At 45.3% G+C, this 27,533-nt stretch overlaps 1 protein-coding gene across 2 annotated transcripts; it reads left to right on the top strand.

The window, feature by feature from the left end:
- The first annotated feature begins 817 nt into the window (after positions 1–817).
- On the top strand, positions 818–25,163 carry ACTG2 (actin gamma 2, smooth muscle). 2 transcript variants are annotated; one of them, XM_082356605.1, is made up of 9 exons: positions 818–969; positions 11,235–11,404; positions 11,818–11,946; positions 17,358–17,468; positions 17,730–17,814; positions 19,425–19,586; positions 20,401–20,592; positions 22,330–22,511; positions 24,942–25,163. In XM_082356605.1, the coding sequence occupies exons 2-9, from the start codon at positions 11,279–11,281 to the stop codon at positions 25,083–25,085; spliced, it is 1,131 nt and encodes a 376-aa protein (XP_082212731.1). In that variant the 5' UTR covers positions 818–969; positions 11,235–11,278; the 3' UTR covers positions 25,086–25,163. The 2 variants fall into 2 exon arrangements, with proteins under 2 accessions (XP_082212731.1, XP_082212732.1); XM_082356606.1 differs by lacking the exon at positions 818–969 and adding an exon at positions 1,000–1,140.
- Positions 25,164–27,533: the final 2,370 nt, after the last annotated feature.

Here is a 27,533-nt window from a genome sequence, read left to right as displayed (position 1 = left end):
TGGAGGGTCATCTGGGTGGGGATGTCCAATAGGCAATCTGTAATTTTAGTCTGGATCAGGCATGAGGCATTGGGACTGTGGGAATGTGGATGTGAGAGTAATTGCCATAGCGCTGGTAGCGGCTAGCTTGGGAAATGAAGCAGCTACTCAGGAAGAGGACATAAGAAGAAGAATAGGAACCTCAGGACTGTGGACAAGCCTACAAGCTTGCGAGTCTTATTCGGTGTGCCTCCACACTGAAGCAGCTACCTTGGGCTGTATTCCCAATGTTCAGGGACTGGTAGAGGGAATCCAGGAAGGAAAGGAGAAAGGAAGGAGACAGTGAGGTTCCAGAGGAGGCTTACGCTGTCCTGGGCCCCCAGGTGACTCAGCCCAGGGGTTAGGAGCTTGTGGGGGGTGGGGGGCAGCAGGTGAGGAGGGCACACAGGATTGCTTTCCCAGGTATGGATGGCTTTTCCCTTTGGCTTTTAGCTGTCCTGGGCTTGCGCCAGACCAGGCACAATTGTATCCATTTTGGGGACACTGCCCAGGGGTGGCGGGCATCAGGGCCTGAGTAGGGAGGTGCGGAGGGAGGAGGCCCACTGCCATTCTTGGTATGGTTCTCTCTCCAGGAACAGAGCTCCATCTGGCCTCACTCTGGGCAGCTTATAAGGCCTGGTGTGAGTTTTGTTTATGCAAGTGCAGCATAAAAGGAACAAATCTGCCAGCACCCAGGCTGCTGCCTCTTGAGTCCTTTTGCATACATTTTTCAAATGATAATTCACTCTACCCAACCCCCTTCCCACCCCCCCAAGGCCGATTTATTGAAAAAACCACCTTATATGGTAATACTGCTAACACACCGTCAGCTGGCCTTTTTAGGGACTCTGTTTAAAGAAGATCCGCCTCTGGGGTTTTATATTGCTCTGGTATTTATGCCAAAGACACACCAGCCCTCAGTCACTGGGAGAAGGACCTCTCATACACTCGGTGAGTACTGTACAGCTTCTGCCGTCTCTGTCTTTCTGGGGTTGCCTGGACCCCTGGGTGCAGGAGGCACCTCCAGACTGGCCTGGCTTCTGTGACGCTGGCCCAGGTCACACGTCAAGACCCTCGGTGTGCAACTCTGCCTACAAGCACACTGCTGCCTGCCAGGAAAAGGTATTTCTGGCCATGGGGCATCCTGGGGCAGGAACAGCCTGGAACGGGACTCCCTGCCCTCCTAACTGGGTGGTGGGTGGGATGTGTCACCTGCGGTCTCTGCTGTCACTGCTCACCAGAGCCAGCGCAGATCTACACCCATGAGGTGAGCTTGGTCGTGGCTCAGAATGTCTGGGAGGCTGTTTTAGGGGAACAGATGCTTTTCAGAGAAATGACTTCTTCTCGGGGCATTTAAATCCAAACCAATTATGGCCCCTGTGTCTGTGTCTGCTGGGGATGGGTGAGTATTTTCTTCAGACCCCCGTGGGTCTCTCTGATTCATGCTTGGCTAAGAGTTTTCTCACCCTTGAAGGCTCCAGGGTCATTGGAGGATGCAAAAAGTGGAGTGGAGTGGAGTAAGTGTCCTGGGGCATCATGTGGTTTTAGGGCTGGAAGGAAGTGGAACCATCTAATTCATTCGTTCTCTGATGAAGACACTGAGACCTTAGAGAAGTTAAGCAACTTGTACAAAAGACCCACACCTGGCTGTGAAACCACCCACCAATGCCATCATCTTCCCCCAACGGCACACACACAGACACAAGAGCATAAATAATTAAGAGGAAAATAGATCAAGGGGCTGTGTCCACTTTTGTGAACAGAGTCTGCTAACATCTCTTTACAGCTGAGGCTGGCTGGGGTTATGATGCAGGCCTTGGAGGCAGACTCCCCAGCTACCAGAATTACTAAGTGACCTCAATTTCCTCACCTGTAAAATGGGAGCACTGGTAATAATACCTATCTGGCAGTGCTGTTGTGAGGATTAAATGAGATAATATATGTATAAAGTGCTCAGGTCAACACTGTCAGGGCCTGGCCCTGAGTGCTCAAACTTTAAAAATCACCTGGACAACTTGTTAAAACACAGATTGCTTTGTCGCCCCCCACCCCAGATTTTGACTCAGTAGACTGGGGTGGGCCTGATAATTTCCATGCCTAATAAACTTCCAGGTGATGCTGAGGCTGCTGGTCTGGGACCACACTTTGCATAGGGAGGCTCTAGCACTTGCTTTTATTATTTGAATGGGTTTAGACCTTGAGGTGAGCCCTTGGGCTGCAGCGAGACAGAGATTCCTGTGGCAGAGATACATGGGCACTAGAGAAACTCTAATGAGCAGAGATTCTACATGTTATGCCTGGGAAACCAAGATGGGCAGAATGACATCATGACCTTGAAGCTAGATTTCTTTCTTCCTTCCCTTTGTTCATTCTGGCAACATTTATTGAGCACTTGTTATGTACCAGGCACTGTCTCTGCTCCTTAGGGACAGTGTAGGGGCTTCTGCAATCACTGGGAGAGACAGATGAGAACCATGGAGAAGATAAATATATGAAAGGGGTAAAGCACAGGAGGAGCCCCTCACCCAGCCCAGAAGTTATCAGGGAAGGCTTCCTGGAGGAAGGGGTACCTGAGCTGGGCCCTGAAGTAGGGGTAGTCCCAGGACAGAGGGAGCATGTTCTTTAGGACTGTTTAAGGGGCTCAACTCCACTGAATATAGATTTCAAGGCAGGAAGCAGGGAAAGCTAAGGTCAGAGGGGCAGGCAGGGCCAGATTACTAGGGATTGGGCAATGGGGCACCACAGAAGGATGATAGCAAGAGGTCTGCCCTCTGAAGGGACTGCTCAGGCAGCTGTGAGGGGAGTGGACTGAACAGGGCAAGAGTGCTACAACAGTGTGCAGTGGTCCCAAGTTGGTGGCTGGAGCTACATGGAGGCAGAAATAAGAGGGCCTGGGGATTGGTTGGGAGGGAGGAGGAAGCAGTCAGGGTGTTGGGCTTGGGTTCCATCCTGGGTGGGTGGTGCCAATCTCTGAGGGGCCATTCCAGTCAGAGGACGGTGATGAGGACAGCAGTCTCAGAGGTGGAGTTGAGGTGCCAGGGCATGGAGTGTAGATGCCCCATGGGCTCTGGAGCTCAGGAGAGGGGTTGGGACTAGAGCTGAGCAGGGGGAGAGAGTGAGTGGCCGAGGTAAAAGCCAGAAGAGCAGGTCCAAATGGCAGATTCCTGAGGATCAGAAATATTGCTAGCCAGAAGCCATTTTTAATTTAATTAGTGTATATTAACCAAGTCGAGATACCCCGAAGTTAATAAGAGGTGCTGCTAGAATTTTCCACCATAGGAGTGTTTCTTGTGAAGTCATTGTATGGATATATGTGTTTGCAGATTTTAATAGGCAGCTGCTTACTTGTCATTTGAAGCCCTCACTCCAAGATGTTTCCCCAACTAGTATTTGAAATCTCACTATCTGAGAGGCCCTCCTTTTAGGACTCAAACTTTCCCCTAAAATGAAAACGTCTTTGGGAACTGGCATAAATTCAACCTTCCCTTCAATAATCATTGATTGGTGAAGTGGATCAATTCATCTCCTTCCAGTATGGCAGGCTTCATCCGGGGAGCAAGCTCTAATGGAGAAGAGTAAGAGAGATAATAAGAATTATTATTTGAGCAGCCCTTTACAAAAGGGGCTGGCAAACTTTTTCTGTAGAGGGCAAGATAGTAAATATTTTAGACTTTGTGAGTCTAAAGGTCTCTGTCACAGCTACTCAACTCTGCCATTGTACCGGAGCAGCCATGGACAGTATGTAAGTGAATGGGTGTGGCTGCGTTCCAATGGAACTTTATTTATTATTTGATTTCCATATAATTTTCTTGGGTCATAGAATCTTATTCTTTGGCTTTTTTGCAACCATTAAAAAATGTCAAAACCATTCTTAGTTCGCGGGCCTCACAAAAACAGGCGTTAGTTTGCTGACCCTGATTTAAATTGATTTCCAATTTATAAAGCACTTCATTTCCATTATTTCATTTGATCCATTATCCTGGGAGATAGATGTCACCATTTCCATTTTACAGTTGAGGAAACTGGAGGCCAAAGAGGGAGCCGTGGGACTTGGCCATGGGAAGGGGTGCCCAGAAGGAGGAGAGCAAAGAAGGAAGGGCAGGAGAGAACTCTGAAGCCAAACCCTTCTCCTTCAGAGAGTGAGTGTAGGGGGCTCTCATCTTGTCCTCATGTTTGCTTGGGGGTGGCCAGGGGGATGCATGGGTGAGCAAATTCTTTGCGCTCATTATGTCTTTGGATTTTGGCCACTTTTCAGAGAGGAGCGGGGAGCTGTGTTTCTAACTCTGTGAAACCCTCAATGAAGCCCAGATGTAGTACGTGCTGAAAGAGCCAGAACAGTGAACTCTGCTTTCTGCGAGTGCAAAGTGGTTGTGACCCAGGAAACCACAGTGACATTGGCTCTGGTTCAGTTGACACGCTCGAGTCTAGCCACAAATTACCAGCAAGTGGCTGAGTGAAGTTTAGAATTTCCCCTGGCAGAGACATTCCAGGGGATCCTGGCTCCAGGGTCCAAGCCTTCTCCCCGGGCAGCACAGCACGGGCCACGCCAAGCTCCACTCCAGGCCAGCTGTCTCAGCTGCTGGGAAACAAAGTCCAGCGTTCTTTCTTACTTTGGGTGGGGAACTTCAAGGGGAGACAAAAGGGTTCACTGAAAAGCCAGACAGCCTTGAACTATAAGTCACAAGAGAGAGGGGACCCCAGAGGGAGACAGTCACAGAGGTGCAGCTTTGCCTCTTGGCCACCTTCTAGCTTTTGGGGTTGTTTTCTCCTCAAGGTGGACCACCTGCTAGAACAAGGAAACACAACTCTTTGTGACCAGCTTGTGAAGAAGACTGTCCCTGTGTGGTTCTAAATCAGGCCCACATGACCGAGCTGCCCTGAGACTGGCCTGTGGGGACTCGAGCTCAATTTGCAGGGGCAGGGGCAGAGCAGACTGTCAGGGGAAGGCCAGGCAGGTGGTGGGATTGCCATCCAACATTTCCTGAGCACCTACTATGTGCTAAACACCGATGCAGGGGCTGTAAACATAAATCTAGACCTAGGCATGGCATAGGAGGGGCTCAGAGGCTCACAGAGAGAAAAGAACACAGACCCTTTGGTTTTAGGGCTTTTGCTGCCAAAAGTGCTAGAGAGACAGAGAGGCAGAAGCAAAAACACCAAACATGGAGAAGTTGTGAGGGTTTCACTGAGGTGGTGGGGAAGGTGCAAGCCCAAGCTTTGAAGCCTGTCCTGGGCTGAGGCCAGCCCTGCTGCTCCCAGTGAGGAGCCCGAGAGCTAAGTCCTTTCACTTCTCTGAGACTTGGTTTCCTTATCTGTAAAATGGAACTAAAAATATCTTCCCTCAGGGCTTTTGTGAGGATTAAATAGATAATGTATGTGAAAGGCTCCCAATTTTTAAAAATTAAAAATACATTTTTACCAAAAATGGAACCACAGAACATATTGTGTTTCACCTAACAAAGCAGCTTGCACTTTTTCCAGGACATTAAATATTCTGCTCTCTCTGTTGTAGGGAGGTTTCTGGCGTCTAGTTTAGAAACCAGTTTATTTATTATTCAATAACTTTTTTTTGCATTAAAGTTGGCCAAATCTTTGCACTCACCCATGAGTGTTTCCCAAGGATAAATTCCTAGAAGTGTCTTTGTGGAGTTAAGAGATATGTACATTTTTAAGGCTTTTGATAAGTATTTTTGAATTCCTCTTTAGAAAAGTAGTACAATTTGCCATGTCAGCCGTGAACGGGAGCCCACCTTCCCACAGCTCTGCTGGCAACGGTGGCCCTAAGAACCGGACACAGCGCTCTGGCTGAAGGTGGGGTTAGCTTTTATCATGGCTCCAGCACACTGCAGACTGTCGACAAGACCCCAGGTCCTGCTCACAGAGGCTGAACAAGAGCTTTCACAGTTTGGTTATTCAGACCCACATCCGCAACCTCATATTTATCCTATTAAATTTAATCTTAGTGGATTCAGTTCATTTTCTCTGCTTTTTGAGATCTTTTGGATTTCGATTCTTCCAGCCAACATGTGTGTTTTATCTGGACATTTGATCACCATGCACTCCATATTTTCATCCAACTCATTTATAAACATGTCACATGAGAAAGGATCAAGAGTGGAGCTCTAAGGCATATCGTTGCCTCCAGGTTGACAGTGACCTGTCAATTAACACCTTTCAGTGACAATAACTCAGGCAGCTGTAAATATGCCTAATTGATTTATTGTTCAGCCCACATGGCTTTATCCATAGGGATATCACGGGAGAATTTGTCAGATGCCAAGATCAAGTTAAGCTCAATGTCTCCCACCTTCTCCTGCATTTCCAGCCAGGGGGTCCTGTGGAAAAAGGGAGGCTGTTAGTCTGCCAACATTTGTTCTTGGTAAACCCTAATCAATTACAAGAAATCACTGCTTCTTTTTTTTTTTAATTTATTTATTTTTATTTTATTTAGTTTTGGCTGCATTGGGTCTTTGTTCCGGTGCGCGGGCTTCTCATCGTGATGGCTTCCCTTGTTGCGGAGCACGGGCTCTAGTCGCACGGGCTTCAGTAGTTGTGGCGAGTGAGCTCAGTAGTTGTGGTTCGCAGGCTCTAGAGTGCAGGCTCAGTAGTTGTGGCGCACGGGCTTAGTTGCTCCGCGGCATGTGGGATCTTCCCGGACCAGGGATTGAACCTGTGTCCCCTGCATTGGCAGGCTGATTCTTCTTTTTTTTAATTTATTTATTTATTTATTTATTTATTTATTTTTTATAAATCTATTTATTTTTGGCTGCGTTGGATCTTCATTGCTGTGTGTGGGTTTTCTCTGGTTGCGTCGAGCGGGGGCTACTCTTTGTTACGGTGCGCGGACTTCTCATTGCTGTGGCTTCTCTTGTTGCGGAGCACGGGCTCTAGGCACACGGGCTTCAGTAGTTGTGGCACGCAGGCTCAGTAGTTGTGGCTCACGGGCTCTAGAGCGCAGGCTCAGTTGTTGTGGCGCACGGGCTTAGTTGCTCTGCGGCATGTGGGATCTTCCCGGACCAGGGCTCGAATCTGTGTCCCCTGCATTGGCAGGCAGATTCTTAACCACTGCGCCACCAGGGAAGTCCTTATTTTTTTATTATCATATTCCAACTTTATTGTCAACAATAAAATACTAATTAATAAAAATTTTTTTCTTTTCTAGACAAATACTCCCATGTAGCCTAGTATCTTCAACACAGGACACCTCTAGCACAACAAAAGAATCTATCCTATTTGAACAGAATTCCTGGGATTCATTTTCCTTAGTAAAATTCACTGTTTTTATGTTATGGCTATTCTAACTCCAATATCCCACTACCACCACCTCCCCCTGCCACCCCCAAAGCCTTTGAAAACAACAGAAGGGGGAAAAAACGTTTTAAAATTCTAAAATTTTATATTCTATTTCCCTCTGAATTGCTTGGAAGAAGCTTACTTTTTTTTTTTGAATTTTTGAATTTTATTTTATTTATTTTTTTATACAGCAGGTTCGTATTAGTCATCAATTTTATACACATCAGTGTATACATATCAATCCCAATCGCCCAATTCATCACACACCTCCACCCCCCCGCCCCGCCCCGCCCCGCCCCGCCCCGCCCCGCCCCGCCCCGCCCCGCCCTGCCCTGCCCTGCCCTGCCGCTTTCCCCCCTTGGTGTCCACATGTTTGTTCTCTACATCTGTGTCTCTATTTCTGGGCAGGCAGATTCTTTTTAAAATAGATTTATTTATTTATTTTTGGCTGCGTTGGGTCTTTGTTGCTGCCCGCGGGCGTCTGCTCTTCATTGCGATGCGCGGGCTTCTCATTGTGGTGGCCTCCCTTGTTGCGGAGCATGGGCTCTAGGCGCGTGGGCTTCAATAGTTGTGGCATGTGGGCTCAGTAGTTGTGGCTCGTGGGCTCTAGAGCGCAGGCTAAGTAGTTGTGGCACACGGGCTTAGTTGCTCCGCGGCATGTGGGATCTTCCCGGACCAGGGCTCGAACCCGTGTCCCCTGCATTGGCAGGCGGATTCTTAACCACTGCACCACCAGGGAAGCCCCAGGCAGATTCTTAACCACTGCGCCACTAGGGAAGCCCACTGCTTCTTTAATAACACCTTCTGAAAACCTGCATAATTTGTATATCAAGATTATCTGAGGTTTTAGATATCTGCCTTCTTTCCCTTTTTGAATATTGGAACAATATTTGCCATCTCCATTTCCTGACATCTCTCCATTTCTCCATTGGTCTAACATGGCAGAAGGTTAGGGATCTTCCCTGCAGTCCAGAAACTGTTCAGACCAGAGACAACATTGTTTTGAACAACTAGGTACTTTCCTTCAATCTCCACCTCGTCTCAGACCAGTGTCCTCTCACCAGTGTTTGTTCTACATTTGTTATTCTGAAAATCCTTCTCCTTGACATCCATTGATTCATTCACTCATTCATCTGGATAAAAAAAAAGGTTTAAGAGCCCACCCTGTGCCAGACATTGTGCGAGGCTTACTGAAGAATCGCTGGAGAACAGGACAGGCATAGCTCCTGCCTTTACAGAGCTACAGATGAGCCCAGATGTGCAGAGTTGATCATTGCTGGGACAAGTTCAAGGTGCTGTGGGGCAAAGAAGAAGGGCCACTAACTGAGACCGGTAAGCCAGAGAGACTGAAAATGCAGTGCTGATGCAGAGGCCTGACAGATGATGGGAGTCAGTAGCAAATATGTTGGGGGAAGGGTGTTCCAGACCCCATGTCTAAAGGGCCAGAAGGGAGACAAGATGACACATTTGGAGAATGGAAAGGAACTCCACACAGCCGGAGTGAGAAGGCCAAGGGGGGCCAGGGGGGAGATGAGCCTGGAGACACAGGCAGGGGCCAGACCCTGTTGGGCCTTGTAGGCCAAGTGTGAGAACTGGGACTTGATCACTGTGACCATGGGTGATCATGTGGGTCAGCAAGGACAAGGAGAGCTAGATTCAAGAAGTCACAGTGGGCCTCTCCCCTAGTGTGCACCCTGCTTTGAACATAACAGGCAAGGGCTTCCTTCTAGCCTGCAAACTGTGTGAATAAGCTTCCGCTCAGTCTCTAGGTAGCCTTTCTGACCTCCCGTTCTCAGGCCTGGGACTCTGTCTCCTCTTTGCTTTGGTCATGGTCTTTGCTGTCCTCCTTTCACATAGGGTGTTGGAGGACCAGCGTCCCAGGCATCTAGGGCAGCTCTCTTCTTCCCCTCCTGCCACACGTTCCGAATGAAGCTGGGTGGGCTGTCCTCTGCAGCCACCTTCTCTCTCCATGCCTCGTGCCTCTCTTCTCTGGACTCCCACCCCCACCCCCACCCCGAGCTGGGACCCTCCCCACTTCCAGTCTGCCCCACTGGGGGGCTTCTCAGGCTGGAAGGCAATCTGCACACCATCTCCTGAGCTGCCATTGCTTCTCTTTCGTCATCAAGTGCCAAGAATTTGTCAGGTGTGGTCTTTTTACACTGCCCCTCACCCAAAGAAAGAAAACCTGCAACAGACGTTAGAAAAATTCATTCCCTCGTCACTTTGCAGTCGTCCCAATTCAGATATCAGCACTGGAGGAAAGACTTCTCTGTTTTTCTCCATCTGAAGCAACAGGGGCAGTGAGTCCCATCACGAATTCTCTCACTTTCCTCTCTCCTCTCAGGCTGCCTTGTCCTCCTCAAGGGGCTCCTACCCTTAGGATTGTACATTTTCACCTGCATCTTATTTTCCTTAATGATATGTATGATTGATTTTAATTATAAACTATACATGGATACAGTCTCCTTGTTAAAAATTAAAACATTACGGCACTTCTCCTCTCAGTCCCCTTCCCACTTCCAGGTAACCACTATGATCAGTCTTAGATTTTTTTTTTCCAGAACTTTTTGTTGTGTTCACATCCACACAAAAAGAAAATTATGGAAAATGCACAATATTGTCTTGTGCTCTAAAAAGAACTCATAAATGGTTTTATGCTGGACATTCTATTCTGCAACTTGCTTTGTTCACTCAGCAGAATGGTTTAGAAATCTATCCACATTAGTCCATGTCGATCTGCCTGGCCCTTCTCTTAACCTCAGTACAGTATCCCACAAGGGACTTTTGGGTAGTACCAGATTGTGTGTTGGTGTGTTTCTCTGATTAACCCTGCAATGAGAAGCCCGCGCACCGCAAAGAAGAGTAGCCCCCGCTCGCCGCACCTAGAGAAAGCCCACGCGCAGCAATGAAGACCCAAAGCAGCCAAAAATAAATAAATAAAACAAATAAATAAATAAATAAAATATCTTTAAAAAAAAAAAAAAGAGTGCCAGTGTTCCCACAACTTTGCCAACACCTATAATAAAACTTTGAATCTTAACAATACGATGGGTGAAAATGGTCTTATTTCATTTGCATTTCCTGATAGCTAGTGAGGCGGAACATCTTTTCATGTAATTGTTGGGTATTTGCATTTCGTTTTCTGTCAACTATCTATTCATAGTCTTTTTACTTTTTTCTTTTAGGCTATTTACTTCTTTCTTATTGATTTGTAGGAGTTCTTTTATATAGCAAATAATAACCCTTAATTATGTTTACTGCAAATTTTTTCAATTCCTTTTCTAAACTTCAAGTCTTTAGAGATTCTTTCCATTAGATTAACGCTTTGTAGTCATTTCAGGTCTTTGAGAAGCAGGTGGATTTGTTTGCTAGGGCTGCCATAATAAAGTACCACAGACTGGCTTAAACAAGGGAAATTTATTTTTTCACAGTTCTGGAGGTTAGAAGGCTGAAGTCAAGGTATCAGCAGGGCTGGTTTCTCCTGAGGCTTCTCAACTTGGCTTGTAGATGATTGTCTTCTTGCTGTGTCTTCACATGATCTTCCCTCTGTGTGTGTCTGTGTTCCAATTTCCTCTTATAAAGATACCTGTTCCATTGAATTAGGCATATTTGACACCACTCATATTGGATTAATGACCTCATTTTACTTTAATTACCCCTTTAAAGGCCTTATCCCCAAATACAGTCACACTCTGAGGTACTAGGGTTAGGACTTCAACATAGAAATTGGGGGGTAAACAATTCAGCCCAAAACAGTAAGGTAGAGGGAAGAGGCCCAAATGCCAGAGAGTAAGGGGCCAGGTCCACACCTGTCCCTCCTGGAACTAGGTCCTGGTTGCCGATGGGGTCAGGCCCCAAGACAGCCAAGAAGACGGTCTCCAACATGATTTTGACAAGTGGCCAATTACCTCTCTTCTCCCCAGTTCCCTAGGTGCTCCAGCCCCTGGTTCACTCGGCCACACTCACCATGTGTGAAGAGGAGACCACTGCACTCGTGTGTGACAATGGCTCTGGCCTGTGCAAGGCTGGCTTTGCAGGAGATGACGCCCCCCGGGCTGTCTTTCCTTCCATTGTGGGTCGCCCTCGCCACCAGGTATGTATTCATCTGGACCCAAGGCTTTGAGTTACTAGGAGGACGCACTGGACTGTGGAGTCCATGCTGAGCTGCGCGCCTGTGTGCGTGTGTGCATGCGTGCGTGTGTGTGTGTGTGCTAAGTAAGGTAAGGTAAGAGGAAGACGTGTATGGATGGGCCCTGTTCTCTCAGAAAATGACATTGTTTTAGGACAAAGAAAAGAGACAAGCCCCCAAGAAATCCTCCGCCTTCCCTCCCGCCATCTCTACATTCATCGGTATCTGCCTCACCCTGTCTCCTTCAGTCCGGTTTCCAGGGGAAGAAGGACATTTTCCCTATCTTTAACCTTCTTCAGAGACCCTCCAATACCTGAATCCCTCTAAGCGGAGCTCTCGGCCAATTCCGTTCTCCTTCCTTCTCTTTTGCATTGCAGGGTGTAATGGTGGGAATGGGCCAGAAAGACAGCTACGTGGGGGATGAGGCTCAGAGCAAGCGAGGGATCCTGACTCTCAAATACCCCATTGAACACGGCATCATCACCAACTGGGATGACATGGAGAAGGTACTGGTGGACTCCCCCTTTAGGGTGCTCACTTTAACATCATCAACACCCACCCTCTGCCCTGCCAACTCTTCCTCTGCAACGTTTCTCACGTCCTTCTTTCCTTCCTGTCCATCCCCCGGGCATTCCCCAGCCTCAGCTGCCAACATCTCTCACTAGACAACTCCAATGCCTTCCTGACTGATTTCTTTGTCTCCTGCCTCACTCACCTAATTCATTCTCTGCACTTCTGCAAAGCTTGTCTTTCTAAAAACAGACCAGATCATGTCACTCACCTCCTCAGACTCTTCACTAACCCACAGTTGGTTCCTGACTCCCTGTCTGGCATTTGAGGACCTGGTCCCGCCTAAGTCCCAGCTTTATCCTTTCCAGTTTTCACTCCAGCGCAGTGCTTATCCTTTAAAATGCTCTGCTGCTTCCAGAAAGGCAAATAGCTTCTCCCCTTTATTTTCCCTGTCATGACCTCAGATAGGTGCATTAATGCTATATTAGTATGATGCTTCTCTAGTGAAAAATTTAAATAGGAATCTCTACCGGTTTCTAGAAGCTTTTTTCATGTCAGAAGATGTTGAGGGGGCGCCTTCCCTGGCAGCCCAGCGGTTAGGACTCCGTGCTTCTGCCGCAGGGGGCAGGAGTTTGATCCCTGGTCTGGGAACTAAGATCTCTCATACCACGTGCCCCCCCCCCCAAAAAAAGATCAAACTCTCACTAGATACCTAGGAAATATTAACATCAGGAACAAACCACCTGTAAATGATAAATGAAAATAAAATATTTTTTAAAAAGAAGACGTGGGGGGTAATTTTTTAAATGGTAGTTTGTGTTCCACAAAATCACGTGCAAAATGCTAATAGAGCCTTTCTAATATCCTTTTTTTAAATTGAAGTATAGTTGCTGTACAATATTTCTAATATTCTTTTGATAAATTCCACTGACAGTTGTCTGAGAATTCTTGTTTCTACAATGACTGTCTTTTGAAATGTAATAGAGGGCTTATTGAGCAGACTGCAACTGGGAATAAAGAAAGCTGATTTGAAATCTGTACTACGCATATACTTTTCTCTAAACCCTAGATTCAGTCACTCTGAATGTGACATAAATAGATAAAAATACAATAGCTCTTGCTTCACTCTGTGGGATGGTTAAGAGCACAGACACTGGAGTCAGTGGCAGGGAGATCTAGGAGCAAATCCTTCCCTCTAAGCCTCAGCTTCCTTATTTGTGGAAATAAAAATACTTTCTTCATTAGGTTGCTTTGGAGGTTGAACTAGGCAAATATTTAGTATAATCCCAAGGCATGGAACATACTTAATGCTCAATACGTGGCACATATTATTATATTTCTAATGATATCTAATTTGAAAACATAATAGACAAAATAATTTATTCACAGTAGTAATATGAACTCTTTAAAGAAACCCCTAAAATATATTATGTGCCTTAAAAGAAAAACTGAATAGGGTGAAGCTGTCAGATCTCCTCAAATTAATTTATAGGCTCATTGCCATTCTAACAAAAATCTCACAATTTTAAAAATTGTATATATTTAAGGTATACAACTTGATGATTTGATATGTGTATACATTATGTAATAGTCACCATACTCAAGCTAATTAACATATCTACTACCTCACATAGTTTGTTTGGTTTTTTCCCTTGCAGTGAGAACACTTAGGATTTACCCTCTTAGTAAATTTCAAGTATACAGGACAGCATTGTTATCTTTAGTCACCATGCTAATATATTATGTTAGATCTCCAGAATTTACTCATCCCGCATAACTGACACTTCGTATGCCTTGACTAAGATAGCCTCTCTTTTCCCTCCCCCCAGCTCCTAGTAGCTACCATTTTACTCTCTGCTTCTATGAGTTTGACTAAAAATACCACGAGTTTTAATCATGCAAGATAATCATAAAGTGTGGAAAAATAAATAAGACAAAATTTATGAGAATAAAATGAATAAGAAAAACTATGAGAGGAGACTTGCTATATCCAAATAGTAAAATATAATATAAAGTTATAAAAATTAAAACAATTTGGTGCCAATACAGAGGTAAAAAAGAAATACATGGTAAATGAAACTTCCAAGACCAGAGGGGAGAGAAGGATTCAATAATTCAATGAATTATTCTGTGACAACTGATTCATTATTTGGGGGGTAGGGAATCTGTTTATGGCCCTTACTTCATACAATTTCATCAAACACATATCAATTGAATATGAAAGTTAAATATAGAAATTCAAATGATAAAAAATACAATATAGTAAGTGTGAGTATTTATCAAATTTCTGGTGAAAGAAGTCAGAGAAAAAGAATGACAAATGTGACTTCTTAAAAATCATAACTTCGGGCTTCCCTGGTGGTGCAGTGGTTGAGAGTCTGCCTGCCAATGCAGGGGACACGGCTTTGAGCCCTGGTCTGGGAGGATCCCACATGCCACGGAGCAGCTAGGCCCGTGAGCCACAACTACTGAGCCTGCGCGTCTGGAGCCTGTGCTCCGCAACAAGAGAGGCCGCGATAGTGAGAGGCCCACGCACCGCGATGAAGAGTGGCCCCTGCTCGCCACAACTAGAGAAAGCCCTTGCACAGAAACGAAGACCCAACACAGCCAAAAATAAATAAATTAATTAATTAATTTAAAAAAAATCAGCTATACTTCAATAAAAAAAAAATCATAACTTCTAGTATGTGAAAAGCAAAACCAAATTTAAAAGGCAAACAACAAATTGCAAAAAGTATTCACAAGTGCAAAAGAGGATTAATATAAACAACTAATGTAAATTGATAATTAAAAACACAAAGTCTCCACCAGACAAATAATCAAGGGACATGACCAGATAATTGGCCAAATAGAAATTATCAAAGGTTGAAAATCTGAAGAAGTTTAAACTTATTTGAAAAATTATTTAAAAACTTATTTAAAAATTCAAAGTAAAACAACTAGGTATTAATTTTATCTGTCAAATTATTTCATATTTTAAGAGTGAGAACACTGAATGCACTTAAGGGTGAAACAGGCAATTTCTATTCTGAAGTAAAGACAAAATTAGCCTCTTTGTGGGTGATAGAAATCAAAAAGTTTTCCAATTGCCATGCTCTGTAGTTCAGTAATTCCATTCTTAGAATTTTTTTCTTTGGAAAACATCCTGAATAGAAAAAACAAAATGTAATATGTACAAAGATAGTTTTCACAAGATTATTTATAAACAAAAATCAAAGATACCATGAATAGTAATGTGATTAAATATATGATGATGATGGTATATGATGAAATGTTGTGTAAACATTAAAAAAATTTTAGTTCAATTTATTAAAAATAAATGTTTACTATGGAAAAGAAAGTTATTTATGTTACATTAACTGAAAAGTGACAGGAAACAAAATTGAACATAGAAGTGTAAGAGTAGTAAATAATAAATAAATGAAAGCATATGAAGTAAATAAATGGTAGTAGTAATAAATTTAAAAATACATAAAGATGAAAGATTAGGGAGAAGAAAAAAGCCAAAGTGTTAACTATTTATTATTAAGTAATGGAAATATGAGAAATTTTTAGTCCTCTTAAAAATATTTTCCTAATTTAAAAATTGTCGACATCTTTAACTTTTAAAGTACTTTATAAAAGCTTCCGAAAATGAAGTAAGATGAAGTGCAGATGCTTGGGCCCAACACCCGAAGATTCTTTTTTTTTTTTACATACTTATTGGAGTATAATTGCTTTACAATGGTGTGCTAGTTTCTGCTCTACACCAAACTGAAGCAGCTATAAGTATACATATAGCCCCATATCCCCTCCCTTTTGAGTCTCCCTCCCACCCTCCCTATCCCACCTCTCTAGGTTGTCACAAAGCATCGAGCTGATCTCCCTGTGCTATGCAGCTGCTTCCCACTAGCTATCTATTTTACATTTGGTAGTGTATATATGTCCATGCCACTCTCTCACTTCTTCCCAGCTTTCCCTTCCCACCCAAAGATTCTGATTTGTGGGCCTAGGATACAGCCTAGGAACCTGCACCTATAACAATTATCCCAAAGCATCCAGGGCCCACATTTGAGGAAATACTAAGATCACATTATTAAGCCTAATTGCCATCTCCTTCGCGTCTCCTGTGACACCTCCACAGCCCAGGTCCTCTGCTTGTGCCATTTGCTCTGCCTCAGATGCCCTCCTCAGTCTCTGGAGACCTTCCTTTGCCTTCAGGACCTACTCAAATCTCCCAGAAAACGAACTTCTCCTGCCTCTTCCTTCATTAAAATATAGACATGTCTTGTATTTTGTCTTTTTGACTGCCTTTCTCCCCTCCAGACTTTGAAACTAAGATTACATTTAGCACCATCCTAGCACAAAGCCAGGGGTCCTTAAATACATGGGTACAATGGAATCAGAGGACCCTGTGCCCCACCTCTGAGGAAATCAAAGCCCTGTGTCCCTGCCACTCTTTGCCAGATCCCTCTGAAATAAAGGCTCCTGTTTGTTGTCCTGGATCACTAAAGAGGGAACAGTACACAGCGGGAAGAAGTAACTTCCTCTAAAGCAGCGATTTTGTCTCCCAGGGGCATTTGGCAATGTCTGGAGACATTTTTGCTCCTCACAGCTGGAGACATGCTACTGGCATCTAGTGGGTGGAACACGGGGATGCTGCTAAACATCCCGTAATGCACTTCAGCTCCCCCACAAGGAAGAATTATTGAACTTAAAATGTCAAAGCGCTGAGGTTGAGAAACACAGTGACAGTTAATGCATATCTGTCAGGCTTCAGCAGGAGACAGTATACACTCAGCTGGGGTTCTGAAATTAATTTAAGGAAGGACTACTTACAGAGGTGTGAGCAGGTTTAGGGAACCAGAAAGGGATGCAGAGGCACTCAAGTGCCAGCAACAGAGGGAAGCTCTTACAGCTGGAAGGCTGAAGGGCAAGGGCAGCGTGACTAGAGCTCAGTGAGAGCTGGAGCCTGAGGAGGGGCTGCGCAACAGGAGCTGTGCTCAGGGAGGCCACAGTGTTGCCGGGAGATCACCATGCCCTTCTCCCCCCTCCCACTCTCCAACCTCTTGCTGGTATCTTCTATCAGCCAAGCACAGCCAGAAGCCAGAGAGCTGCAGAGGGCCTTGTCCCTCAGGGCACAAAGCAGGGGAGACAACGGAGAGGTGTAAAGAGGAGCCAAGGCCAGACAGAAATAATCAACACACTAAGTATATTGGCCCCAGGTCTGAGTCCTGTCTGGGGCCTTGTTGAGAAGGAATATAACCTCTAAAGAGCAATCAGAAATTCCCATGGCTGACAGGCCTCCTCTCCAGATCCAGTCCATTCTGAGAGCATCGTACCATACTCCCCCAGCATGGGCATGTCCATAGGAAGTTTCCAGCCCACTGGGAGTCTGCTGGACTCATCTGACTTTTGTCCCAACCAGATCTGGCACCACTCCTTCTACAATGAGCTGCGGGTAGCACCTGAGGAGCACCCCACCCTGCTCACGGAGGCCCCCCTAAATCCCAAGGCCAACAGGGAGAAGATGACCCAGGTAAGAGGCCAGGAAGACTTGAGCACTGGCACAAGAACACAACATGGATGCTTGGCCAGATTCTTTCTCCCATTCATGCATCAATGCAACAGAATTTTTTTGAGAATTGCTGTGTTTGTAGTCCATGCCAGAACGTATGGGAGGTGGGAGAGGGGTAAATAAGCACAGTTCCTGCCCTTAATAAAATTACAAACCATTCTGTGGACCAAGAGGTGCTGTGATTTCTGCCAGATAGTCTTCTATTCTGCATTGTTCTTTCAGATCATGTTTGAAACCTTCAATGTCCCTGCCATGTACGTCGCCATTCAAGCTGTGCTCTCCCTCTATGCTTCTGGCCGCACGACAGGTGAGTAGCCCTGTAATCCGTTCCCTTTCTGACTTGAGAGGGAGGAAGGGAAAGCTGGGCTCTTGCGGAGATTCCTGTTCAGAAGAATCAGTGGGACAGTCAAAGTCCAAGGAAAACCTTGATTAGGGATAACAGAAGGCAAGCCCATGTAAAATGCAGATGCGAGTCTACCCAGTGTAGCTGGAAAGAATTTACATGAACAAACCATGACTAATACAACCTGCAAGGGCCATTTCCCTCACAGTAGTTAGTCTGGGAGCTTGTACACACTTTCCAACAATGCTAGAATGTTTCTGCTCATGAAGCAGCAATGGCAGAACCTATGATGTTGGGTGTGTAAGTATGACGTGGCCTTGGTATAGAAAGGAGCTCAGGGAAACAGAGGGAACTTCAAAATAAAGTGATTTTTAATAGGGGCTTCACAGCTTGCATGAACATCTTTCAAACATTCATTCATGTATTCATTGATTTGTCCATTTATTCATTCATTCAAATATTTTCCGTTACTCCCTACCATGTGACAAACACTACAGGCCATGGGCACACACTGTCAAACAAGACAGACCAGCCATTATGGAGCTAACAGTCTAGTGGAGGAGAGATGAAAGTAAAGGATAATTTCACTGCAGGTGATAAGGACGGTGATGGGGAAATATAGGTATATGCAGTTCTGTATCCCATGCTTTGCGCTTGGTTTTATGCTGTGAACGTCATGTTCAGTGGCCACACGGGAGTCATTGTGTGATGGTTCCATGATATTGATTTATTTATTTTACCATTTCTCTATTGCAGGACCTTTAGGTTGTCTCCAATTTTTATTTTTTATTATAAAATATGCTGTGACCAACATCCTTGTATAAGAGTAAGCTGCTGATCTCTGGATATTTATTTTGGATCTGGCTCTTACTGAATCATCTGATTAACTCTAATCGTTTCTCAGTTGGTTCTCTTAGGTCTTCTAAGTATACAACCACGTTATCTGCAAGTAATGATGATTCTGTTCCCTTTTGATGATAGTACCTCTTATCTGTATTTTCTGTCATATTGCATTGGCTAGAACATCCAGGACAATATTAAATAATAATAATACAGTAACAATATTGTAGTGTTTCCCCATCAATTATGTGGCTGTTGGATCAGGAGAGATTTCTTATCACATTGAGAAAACTTATTTCCTTTCATGGTTTACTAAAAGTTTCATCAGTAAAGAATGTTATTTTTTTCAAGCTGGTTTTTATAGTCCTTTTAGCACTACATATGTGTTAGTTTGATGCCTGAAGGATATGCAAATTATCCAGTCTCACTAAAGAACGTGCAGCCTAGATGCCAATTGACGTGTGCATTTTTGTGAAAGTGTTTCAAGGAATATAAGAAGAGGAGACATTTTACTTGCCTTCCAGATGCCTACAGTCACATTTGGGAAAACAAACCGACATACACAAAAATTGATGTACACAAAAAATATGATTGATAATTCTCACCATGGGTGAATTTTCTAGCTGCTAAAGAAAAATATGGTAGTTGAAGATCTTTCGGTAACCAGTCCCAGAAAGAGACAGATGAAAGAAAATACTAAAGGTTTTCATAGGTCTTATCCTCTCTGTCCTTAGGCATTGTCCTGGATTCAGGGGACGGTGTCACCCACAATGTCCCGATCTACGAGGGCTACGCACTGCCCCATGCCATCATGCGCCTTGATCTGGCTGGCCGCGACCTCACAGACTACCTCATGAAGATCCTCACAGAGAGAGGCTATTCCTTTGTGACCACAGGTACCCAGCCTCTTTCTGGACTTGACTTGAGCTCAGAACCAAATCTGATCTAGGACCAGAAATTCTCATGACTAATGAGAAGTCAGTGGCCCTGTGTCCTCAAACTCTCTTAGGGCAAACAGGGAGGCCCTAGGCTGGGGCTGGGCCCCTAGACCAGACCAGATAGTCAGGGCAGGCTTATTTAAGGAGGAAGGTTCCCAACCAAGACACCCTGGGGAGGGAGACAAGGCTTAGACCTACTCATCCTAAGAAGCACTTGGCTTTGCCCTCTTTTAAGTGTGCTTTCACAGCACTCCTTCCCTCCCCAGGCACCTGCTACCTCTGTCCATGTCCACACCAGGATCAGAGCTAGTTTTTATTCGGCAGAATGGTGGTAAGAATCTGGTGGCACATTTCATTACCTAGGGGTTTTATGGTTTGTCTGAGGACAAATGGAATAAGTAAGGTCTGAATTTCCAAGGGGAAGTGGCTCCCTGGGCAGGAAGAGGTTTTAGGTAGGAGCCTTCCTAGATTCTGTACAATCCCAGCATATAAGCCTCCATCTAGATGGGAAATGTGTCCTGAAAGGCCCTCAGGAAGGCCTGCAGCTTTGTCAGGGCTGAGTGATGAGAGCAAGACGAAAAGCACATACAAAGTTTTGCTTGGGAATCGAGATTTTGAACTTTCACTTTAGAAAGAGGAATGAAAACGTTAACATTCATCTTGAGACTGAACCCAAAAGAGAAGGAAGAAGGAAGTTTTCATGGAGATCAAAATGGGACAACCAAACTAACAGAGCTCAGTATCTACTCTCTGTCATTTCTACTCTTTCTAGCCGAGCGAGAAATCGTGCGAGACATCAAGGAGAAGCTGTGCTATGTGGCCCTGGACTTTGAGAATGAGATGGCCACGGCAGCCTCCTCTTCCTCCCTGGAGAAGAGCTACGAGCTGCCAGACGGGCAGGTCATCACCATTGGCAATGAGCGCTTCCGCTGCCCCGAGACCCTCTTCCAGCCCTCCTTCATTGGTGAGGCTCGGCCTGTAGTCCTGGCCAATCAGGAGGGCAGGGATGAAAAGAGAAACACCAGGAGTCACGCACACTGTGTATTGTTTATACTTAGCCTATATTTTTCCAGGAAGGACCAAAAATACATAAGCAATACAACTAGATAAAAATCTAATTTTAAATATAAGGGTAAGAAAATCAAAATAAAGGAAAAGTGGGATGGGAATATAAACATGAAACTAAGAATGAGATTAAAACATAAAATATTTCTTGGATCCCTCAACATTTAAATCATGGGGTCTTAAACCTATAGCAGTAAACAGGGTGGGTTTGGGGGTCAGACCTGGTTTTAAATCCTGATTCTGCTCCTTCAAGTGCTGTACCTTGGACATGTTACCTTCTTCAAACCTCAGTTTTCTTATCTATAAAGTAGAAATTATGATAGTACCTACTAGATAGGGTTGCCACAAGGATTAAATAAGATAATATTTAATACAAGGATAACTACTTTCTTGAGAAGTATATAAGAGAAAGGCCTGTAAGCAAATGTTGACATATAGTGTAGTGGTAAATAGCAAACTGGACAAAGTGCTATAGGCCTAAGAAATCAGGGAAGGCTTCTCAGAGAAGGTGAATATTTGAATAGAACCTTGAAGAATGAGTATAATTTTAAGGTATCTGGGAATGGAAGGAGTGCAGAGTAGGGAATGGCATGCAGGGCAAATGGAAAGGTATGTGCAAAGTGTGGAGGAGTGACAAGTCATATTCTATTTGGGACATGATGGGTGAGGTGTGTGTGTGTGTGTGTGTGTGTGTGTGTGTGTGTGTGTGTGTGTGTGTGCACACAGAGGAAACAAGAGAGCCACTGGACCACACAAAGAGCATGGGGGTTAATCATATCAGCAATGTAGAGCCCCTGGAAGTTTTTAGACAGCAGAGTAGCAAAGTCAGTATTTCACTTTAGGAAGATTCCTCTATCTACAGTGTGGAATTATATCACATGGAAAAAAGACAGGAGATGGGGGACCCCAGGTAAGTGGGCATGAGCTGGTATGGCAGGCAGGGCCTTTTACTGTGGAAGATCTTGGTGCCAGACTAAGGTAGCTAGATGTCAACCAACAGGCAAAGATGATATGATGGGTATATCCATACAATGGAATATTATTTGGCTATAACAGACTATAACATGGATGAACCTTGCAAACATTATGCTACATGAAAGGAGCCAGACACAACAGAACAAATACTGTATGGTTCCATTTATATGAGATGTCCAGAATAGGCAAATCTATAGAGATTAGAAAATAGATTAGTGGTTGCCTAAGGCTGGGGAAGGAGTGCAGGGGAAAATGGAGTGTCTGCTAATGGGCATGGAGTTTATTTGGGGGGTATTAAACATGTTCTAAAATTAGATTGTGGTGATGGTTGCACAACTCTGTGAATACACTAAAAACTAGTGAACTATACACTTTAAAGGGGTGAATATTACGGTACATGAATTATATCTCAATAAAGCCGTGAAAAAAGTGATACAATGAAAGTATTCCTTTAGAAATATTCATCAGGGAACAGTGTGAAAGATCAGTCAGAACTGGGGGAAGGTCAAGGCAGGGCGGTGACCAGTTAGAGAGTCTGATCTTATAATCCATTAGGGAGGTGACTGAGGCGAACCAGGGTAGCTGCATCAACAGAAGGGTCACCTGAGGAGCTATAGGCGTGGCGTGGTGGATGCTGACTAGCTACTGTGATCTCTACTAGGCATGGAGTCAGCTGGAATTCATGAAACAACCTACAATTCCATCATGAAGTGTGACATTGACATCCGCAAGGATTTATATGCCAACAACGTCCTCTCCGGGGGTACAACCATGTACCCCGGCATTGCCGACAGAATGCAGAAGGAGATCACAGCCCTGGCCCCCAGTACCATGAAGATCAAGGTGGGTCCTGCCCTGGCTCCCTCCAACCTGTTCTTTGTACAAAGACCTGTGTACTTGGGAGATGCTCCGAGTCAGGCTGCCAGGCTTACAGCTTGGTGGCCTCCTGGGTGCTCCATCATTCCGGCCCGAGACAGATTTCATCTTGGGGGATTATGTTCTTTGGGCACTGATAAGCGGGAGACACATTTAGCGTGGGCTCTCAAACACAATTTCATGGACCCCATATGAGAAGGAGGTGAAAGAATTTGGAATGGAGAGAAGTTGAGGGGGTTGAGGAGGAAATGAGGAGGGAAAGAGGGAAAGAAAAGAAGGAGGCAACACCACACCATCTTTAAACTTTAAACTTTTTAAAAAGGACTTGGGTGTCACCCCAGAGGAGGGTGAAAGTTCCAAAGAGAGAATGTTGGCTATAGGACAGTCTGCTGGTTCAAACTCACAGGAACATTCCTTGATTCCTGAACGGCCTCTGATGTGCTGTCCCATCTTGGTCACAGCCCTCCCACACAATGCTTCTCACCGCACAGGCCTCAACAGAACGGGAGCCCACCTGTCTTACCACTTCTCCCCAGCCTCTGGTCCCCAAGCAATCAGACAGACACTTTTAGGGCTTCTAGGAACTTTGCTACTAGCAGGATTAGAAAGAGTTAGGAGTAAAATAGAGATAACAAATAGGTTGAAAGTTACAAAGTCTCACAATAAAGTTGGTCTCTGGGGAGTAGGCCTGATCTGAGGAAGTGTGTTCTCTATGTCAGTATTCTAAGAACCTTCTTCACAAAGGCTTTCCCCCTGCCTAGCAGATGGTGCTTGGCACAGGGAAGCAGAGCAGGCCACCAGAAAACAGGTGAGCAGCGGGCTCTTCTCACCCAGAGCCAATTGGAGCAGCCACGCTTACTGAGGTCTGCCACATGGGGGGCAATGTGCCAGGCCTGGGGCAGCGGCTTTTTACTAGGACCATGTGTCAGGATACCACACCTGATTCCGGTTCAACAGGTCTGGGGTGCCCCCATCACTTACACTTATAAATGGACACCAATGACTTGATGCATATTCCAATTTATGAGCCACTGCCCTGAGTTTAATAACATTGCCGGCCTTCCAGGAGTTTAAGATCTGATTAGTAGACATGATCAATGGAAGATCAGCTTAAATAAGACCAGAGGAGGGGAAAGCACACTGCAGGCAGGGGAAAGAGAGTGAGTAAGCAAAGATGCCCGGGGATGTGTGCAGGTACAAACACCCCAGCCATATTGGACTGGGGGAGGTGAGGCAAGCTCCAGGATATGGAAGAAGAGAGTGTGGTGGGAATGGGGCTGAGATTTAGGGCCTCCAGCCCAAGACAACCCAGAGTTTTCTCACAACTAGAACTGCCCAGCAGTAAAATCTGTTACCTTCTTAGTGGCTATGCCAGTCCCTGAGGTATCTGTCAAAGGAGCAACAGGGTGACTTTTGTCTGCCTGAATAAGATAACTTCTAAAGACCCTACTTATTTAGCTATTCCATGATCTCTGCAATTTAGGAAATACGTAGGGAGATTCTTAGGAGACTAAAAAATCTGTTTCATGTCTGGTTTGTTCTAGCACTGAATTCTTAGTCCCTTCAGAAACAGGAATTAGTTGAAGAGTCATGGTCCTTTTAGATATACTTGTAGGTGGAGTTCAAAGTTGTCTGACATGACAACCAATTCCTAAAGGCCAAGCTCAGGAATCCCAGTGGCATGTATGAATTTGAGAACTTCTCAGATACAAGAGACTATTGAGTAGACTGGCTTAGACTCAGGAATGGAGGAATCCCAGCCCAAGCTGCCCATGCATCCAAACTCTAGGCAAGAACAGAACAGCACTCCCTTTACAGATGTTTGTATTGGTTAGCTATTGCTGAGTAACAGCAACTAAGAAATTTCAGGGCACGTAATAATAAGCATTTATTGCTCATGCATCTGCAGGTCAGCTGGGAGTCAGCTGATCTAGGTCAAGCTTGGCTAGACAGCTCTGAAGGCCCAGCCAACTCAGGTCAGGGGCACATCTCTCACTGTGGGGCCCAGGCTGAAGGGCCAGTAGCTCTTCAAGGGAAGCTCTTCTCATGAAGATGGCAGAGACACAAGACAGTGTGCCCACCTGCATGCCTGAAGCACATTTCAAGCCCCTGTGTCAAGTCTGCTGACATCCCATTGGCCAAAGCAAATACAGGGCCCAGCCCAAAGTCACAGGGTGGAACACTGAACTCTTCTCATGGAGGGGCAGGGGGATGGGGTGGGAGGGAGACTGACAATCTGAGCAATAGTCTAATCTACCACAAGGTTTCTCCTGTTCCTTTCTGACCACAGAGGCTGTTCTTTTCCAGGGTAGTCTGGCAGTGTGGTGAGATGATTCCTGGACCACCTTCCCTATTCCTTGGCGGCTGATCATGATTCACCATATTTGCTCTTTGCAGATTATTGCTCCCCCAGAGAGGAAGTACTCAGTCTGGATCGGAGGCTCCATCCTGGCCTCTCTCTCCACCTTCCAGCAGATGTGGATCAGCAAGCCAGAGTATGATGAGGCAGGGCCCTCCATCGTCCACAGGAAGTGCTTCTAAAGTCAGAACAGATTCTCTGGGGGTCTCCTTGAGACTGCTCTGTTAACAATCATGAAACATTAAAACCTGCAAGCCTTACTTCTCTGTGTGGGGCTCTTTATTTTCCTGGGCTGACTCTCACACACAATGCTAAAGGCTTTTCACACCTATTTCTAGTCCACACAATGACCCTGAGAGGTAGGTGCTATTATTACAGATGAGGAAATTGAGGCTCAGAGAAGTTAACACCTTGCTGAAGATCACACAGAGCCAGGGTTAAAATCCAAGTGTATGTGGCGCTAAAACCTAGTGCTTCTTCTGCTATACCACCTTGTTTCCTTTATCTTGAACGTTAGTAAGAATGAGGACTAGATGACTCTTGGAGGGAGGAGGGTTAAGAAATAAGAGCTTTCAGAGATGTAAGTGCTTGTACTCAAGGGTGATACACTAGAGACTGTGAACAGAAAGGGAAACGCAGGGCTTATAGGCTGTAACATGTGAGTGGTTCAAACACAATGTTATTTAAACGTAGGTGAAGGATGGTCGTAGTGGGCTTAAGATCTCTATGAGGTCCTTTGTCATTGAGAACTAAGTTGTATTTTGTCCCAAAAATTAATCAAGAAAGGAGCAGCATCCCAAGGAAGACTATTTTCTCTTCCTGCACCCCTCTTCCCCCTCCCTCTTCTCCTTTTCTCTCTGTCTCTGTCTCTGTCTCTCTCTCATTACTTGCTACCCACTCCCTGCCCTTGGTCAAGTCTGTTTAATTTCACAAGTATTTACTGAATTTTTGGCATCTACAATTACTGGATAAGGCCAAATGGGATTTATGTACCCCACAAAGATGATTCCTGCCCATCAAGGTCACACTGCATAAAGGGGGAGACAGACACATACATGTAAGACAACGATCTGAGGTGAAATAGAAGCCCTCACAAAATACTATGAGAAAATACGGGATAATAATAACAGCTAACATTGATTGAATGCTTATAGTATGGCAGGCACTAGGTTAAGAGCTTCCACGGATTTTCTAATTTAATCCTCACCACAGCCCTATGAGGCAGGTACTAATGTCATTCTCATTTTATAGCTAGTTTACTAGATTTCCCAGCTAGTTATTGGCAGAGCTAAGTCCCTACTTCTGCCTGGTGTGCCCTTTGCTCCTGCCACCTGGCCAGGTCCCATCCTTGATGCTCCTGAACAGAACCCACCTGGTCTTCCCAGACACACCCATTTGGAGACAGTGGAGCCCAGTGGAAGTACACAGACCTCAATGTCAGACATTCTTCCTCCACCATCCCTGCACTTGCCCTCTGGGGGTGCAGTAGAGAAGCATATTTCCTTTTTTTTTTAAATAAATGTATTTATTTTATTTATTTATTTCTGGATGCGTTGGGTCTTTGTTGCTGTGTGCGGGCTTTCTCTAGCTGCGGCTAGCAGGAGCTACTCTTCATTGCAGTGCGCGGGCTTCTCATTGCGGTGGCTTCTCTTGCTGCGGAGCACAGGCTCTAGGCGTGCAGGCTTCAGTAGTTGTGGCACACAGGCTCAGTAGTTGTGCCTCATGGACTCTAGAGTGCAGGCTCAGTAGTTGTGGCGCACAGGCTTAGTTGCTCCACGGCATGTGGGATCTTCCCGGACCAGGGCTCGAACCTGTGTCCCCTGCACTGGCAGGCGGATTCTTAACCACTGCACCACCAGGGAAGCCCCAAGAAGCATATTTTCAAAAACCCCTAGAGGATTTATGTCTTGGAACAGGTTTTCCAGAAGCAGACCCTGAAATGAGGACTCACATGCAAGAGATTTATTAGGGAAGTGCTCTCGGTAGAAATCAGTGAGTAGAGTGGGAGAGGCAGGACAGCAAAGGGTGGCTTCAGCCTGGTCCCCTGAGAGCCCTGGAGTAGAAACCTTACTGCAGGCAATGAACCAGGCTTTCATGGTCACATATCAGTGATAAGTGAAGGCGCTTCCTGGGGGACAGAAAGTCCCAGGCTTTCCTCCTGTGCAGGAAAAGGTTTCCAGTAGGCTGAGGGCAGTCCTGCAAAGAAGAGCCACAGGCACAGGCTCTTGGGAGAGAAAGCACAGGGAAGCGGCGGTAGGATGCCCAGGCACATAGACGCCGCCAGAGGAGTGTGGAGAGCTGACCCTCCCTGCTGTGGAGGGGCACGGCAGAATCTCCATGTGAGGCAAGAAGGGGAGGATGACCCGTCTTTCCCCTCCCTACCCCACCCGATCTTATCCCGCTTCAATAAGTGCTGTCCTAGAATTCTGCAGGGGAAGTCAAGTTATGTGCTAGTAGAGAGGAGAGCATGGATCGGTTACAGTGGCTTGAGGAGAGTGTGAATTCAATAGGAAGTCAACTAAATAGAAATAACATCCCAGGCACTGAGTAATGTTAGTATTACCTTACTTATTACGTAATACCTCTTGGTTGGCAACGGTGTGGCAGGTGTGTTAAATGCTGCATGTGGA

This window comes from Balaenoptera borealis (assembly GCF_965194805.1).
Source record: "Balaenoptera borealis genome assembly, chromosome: 15".
Classification (NCBI taxonomy): domain Eukaryota; kingdom Metazoa; phylum Chordata; class Mammalia; order Artiodactyla; family Balaenopteridae; genus Balaenoptera; species Balaenoptera borealis.
This window is presented reverse-complemented; position numbering and strand designations above follow the sequence as displayed.

What these genes read in the sequence shown, in the direction of transcription:
- ACTG2 (XM_082356605.1), top strand. Translation starts at nt 11,279, where the DNA reads ATGTGTGAAGAGGAGACCACTGCACTCGTGTGTGACAATGGCTCTGGC. An exon ending in ACAGGGAGAAGATGACCCAG is followed by an intron (nt 17,469 to 17,729) that starts GTAAGAGGCCAG and finishes TTGTTCTTTCAG; the next exon opens with ATCATGTTTGAAACCTTCAA. An exon ending in TGCTTCTGGCCGCACGACAG is followed by an intron (nt 17,815 to 19,424) that starts GTGAGTAGCCCT and finishes CTCTGTCCTTAG; the next exon opens with GCATTGTCCTGGATTCAGGG.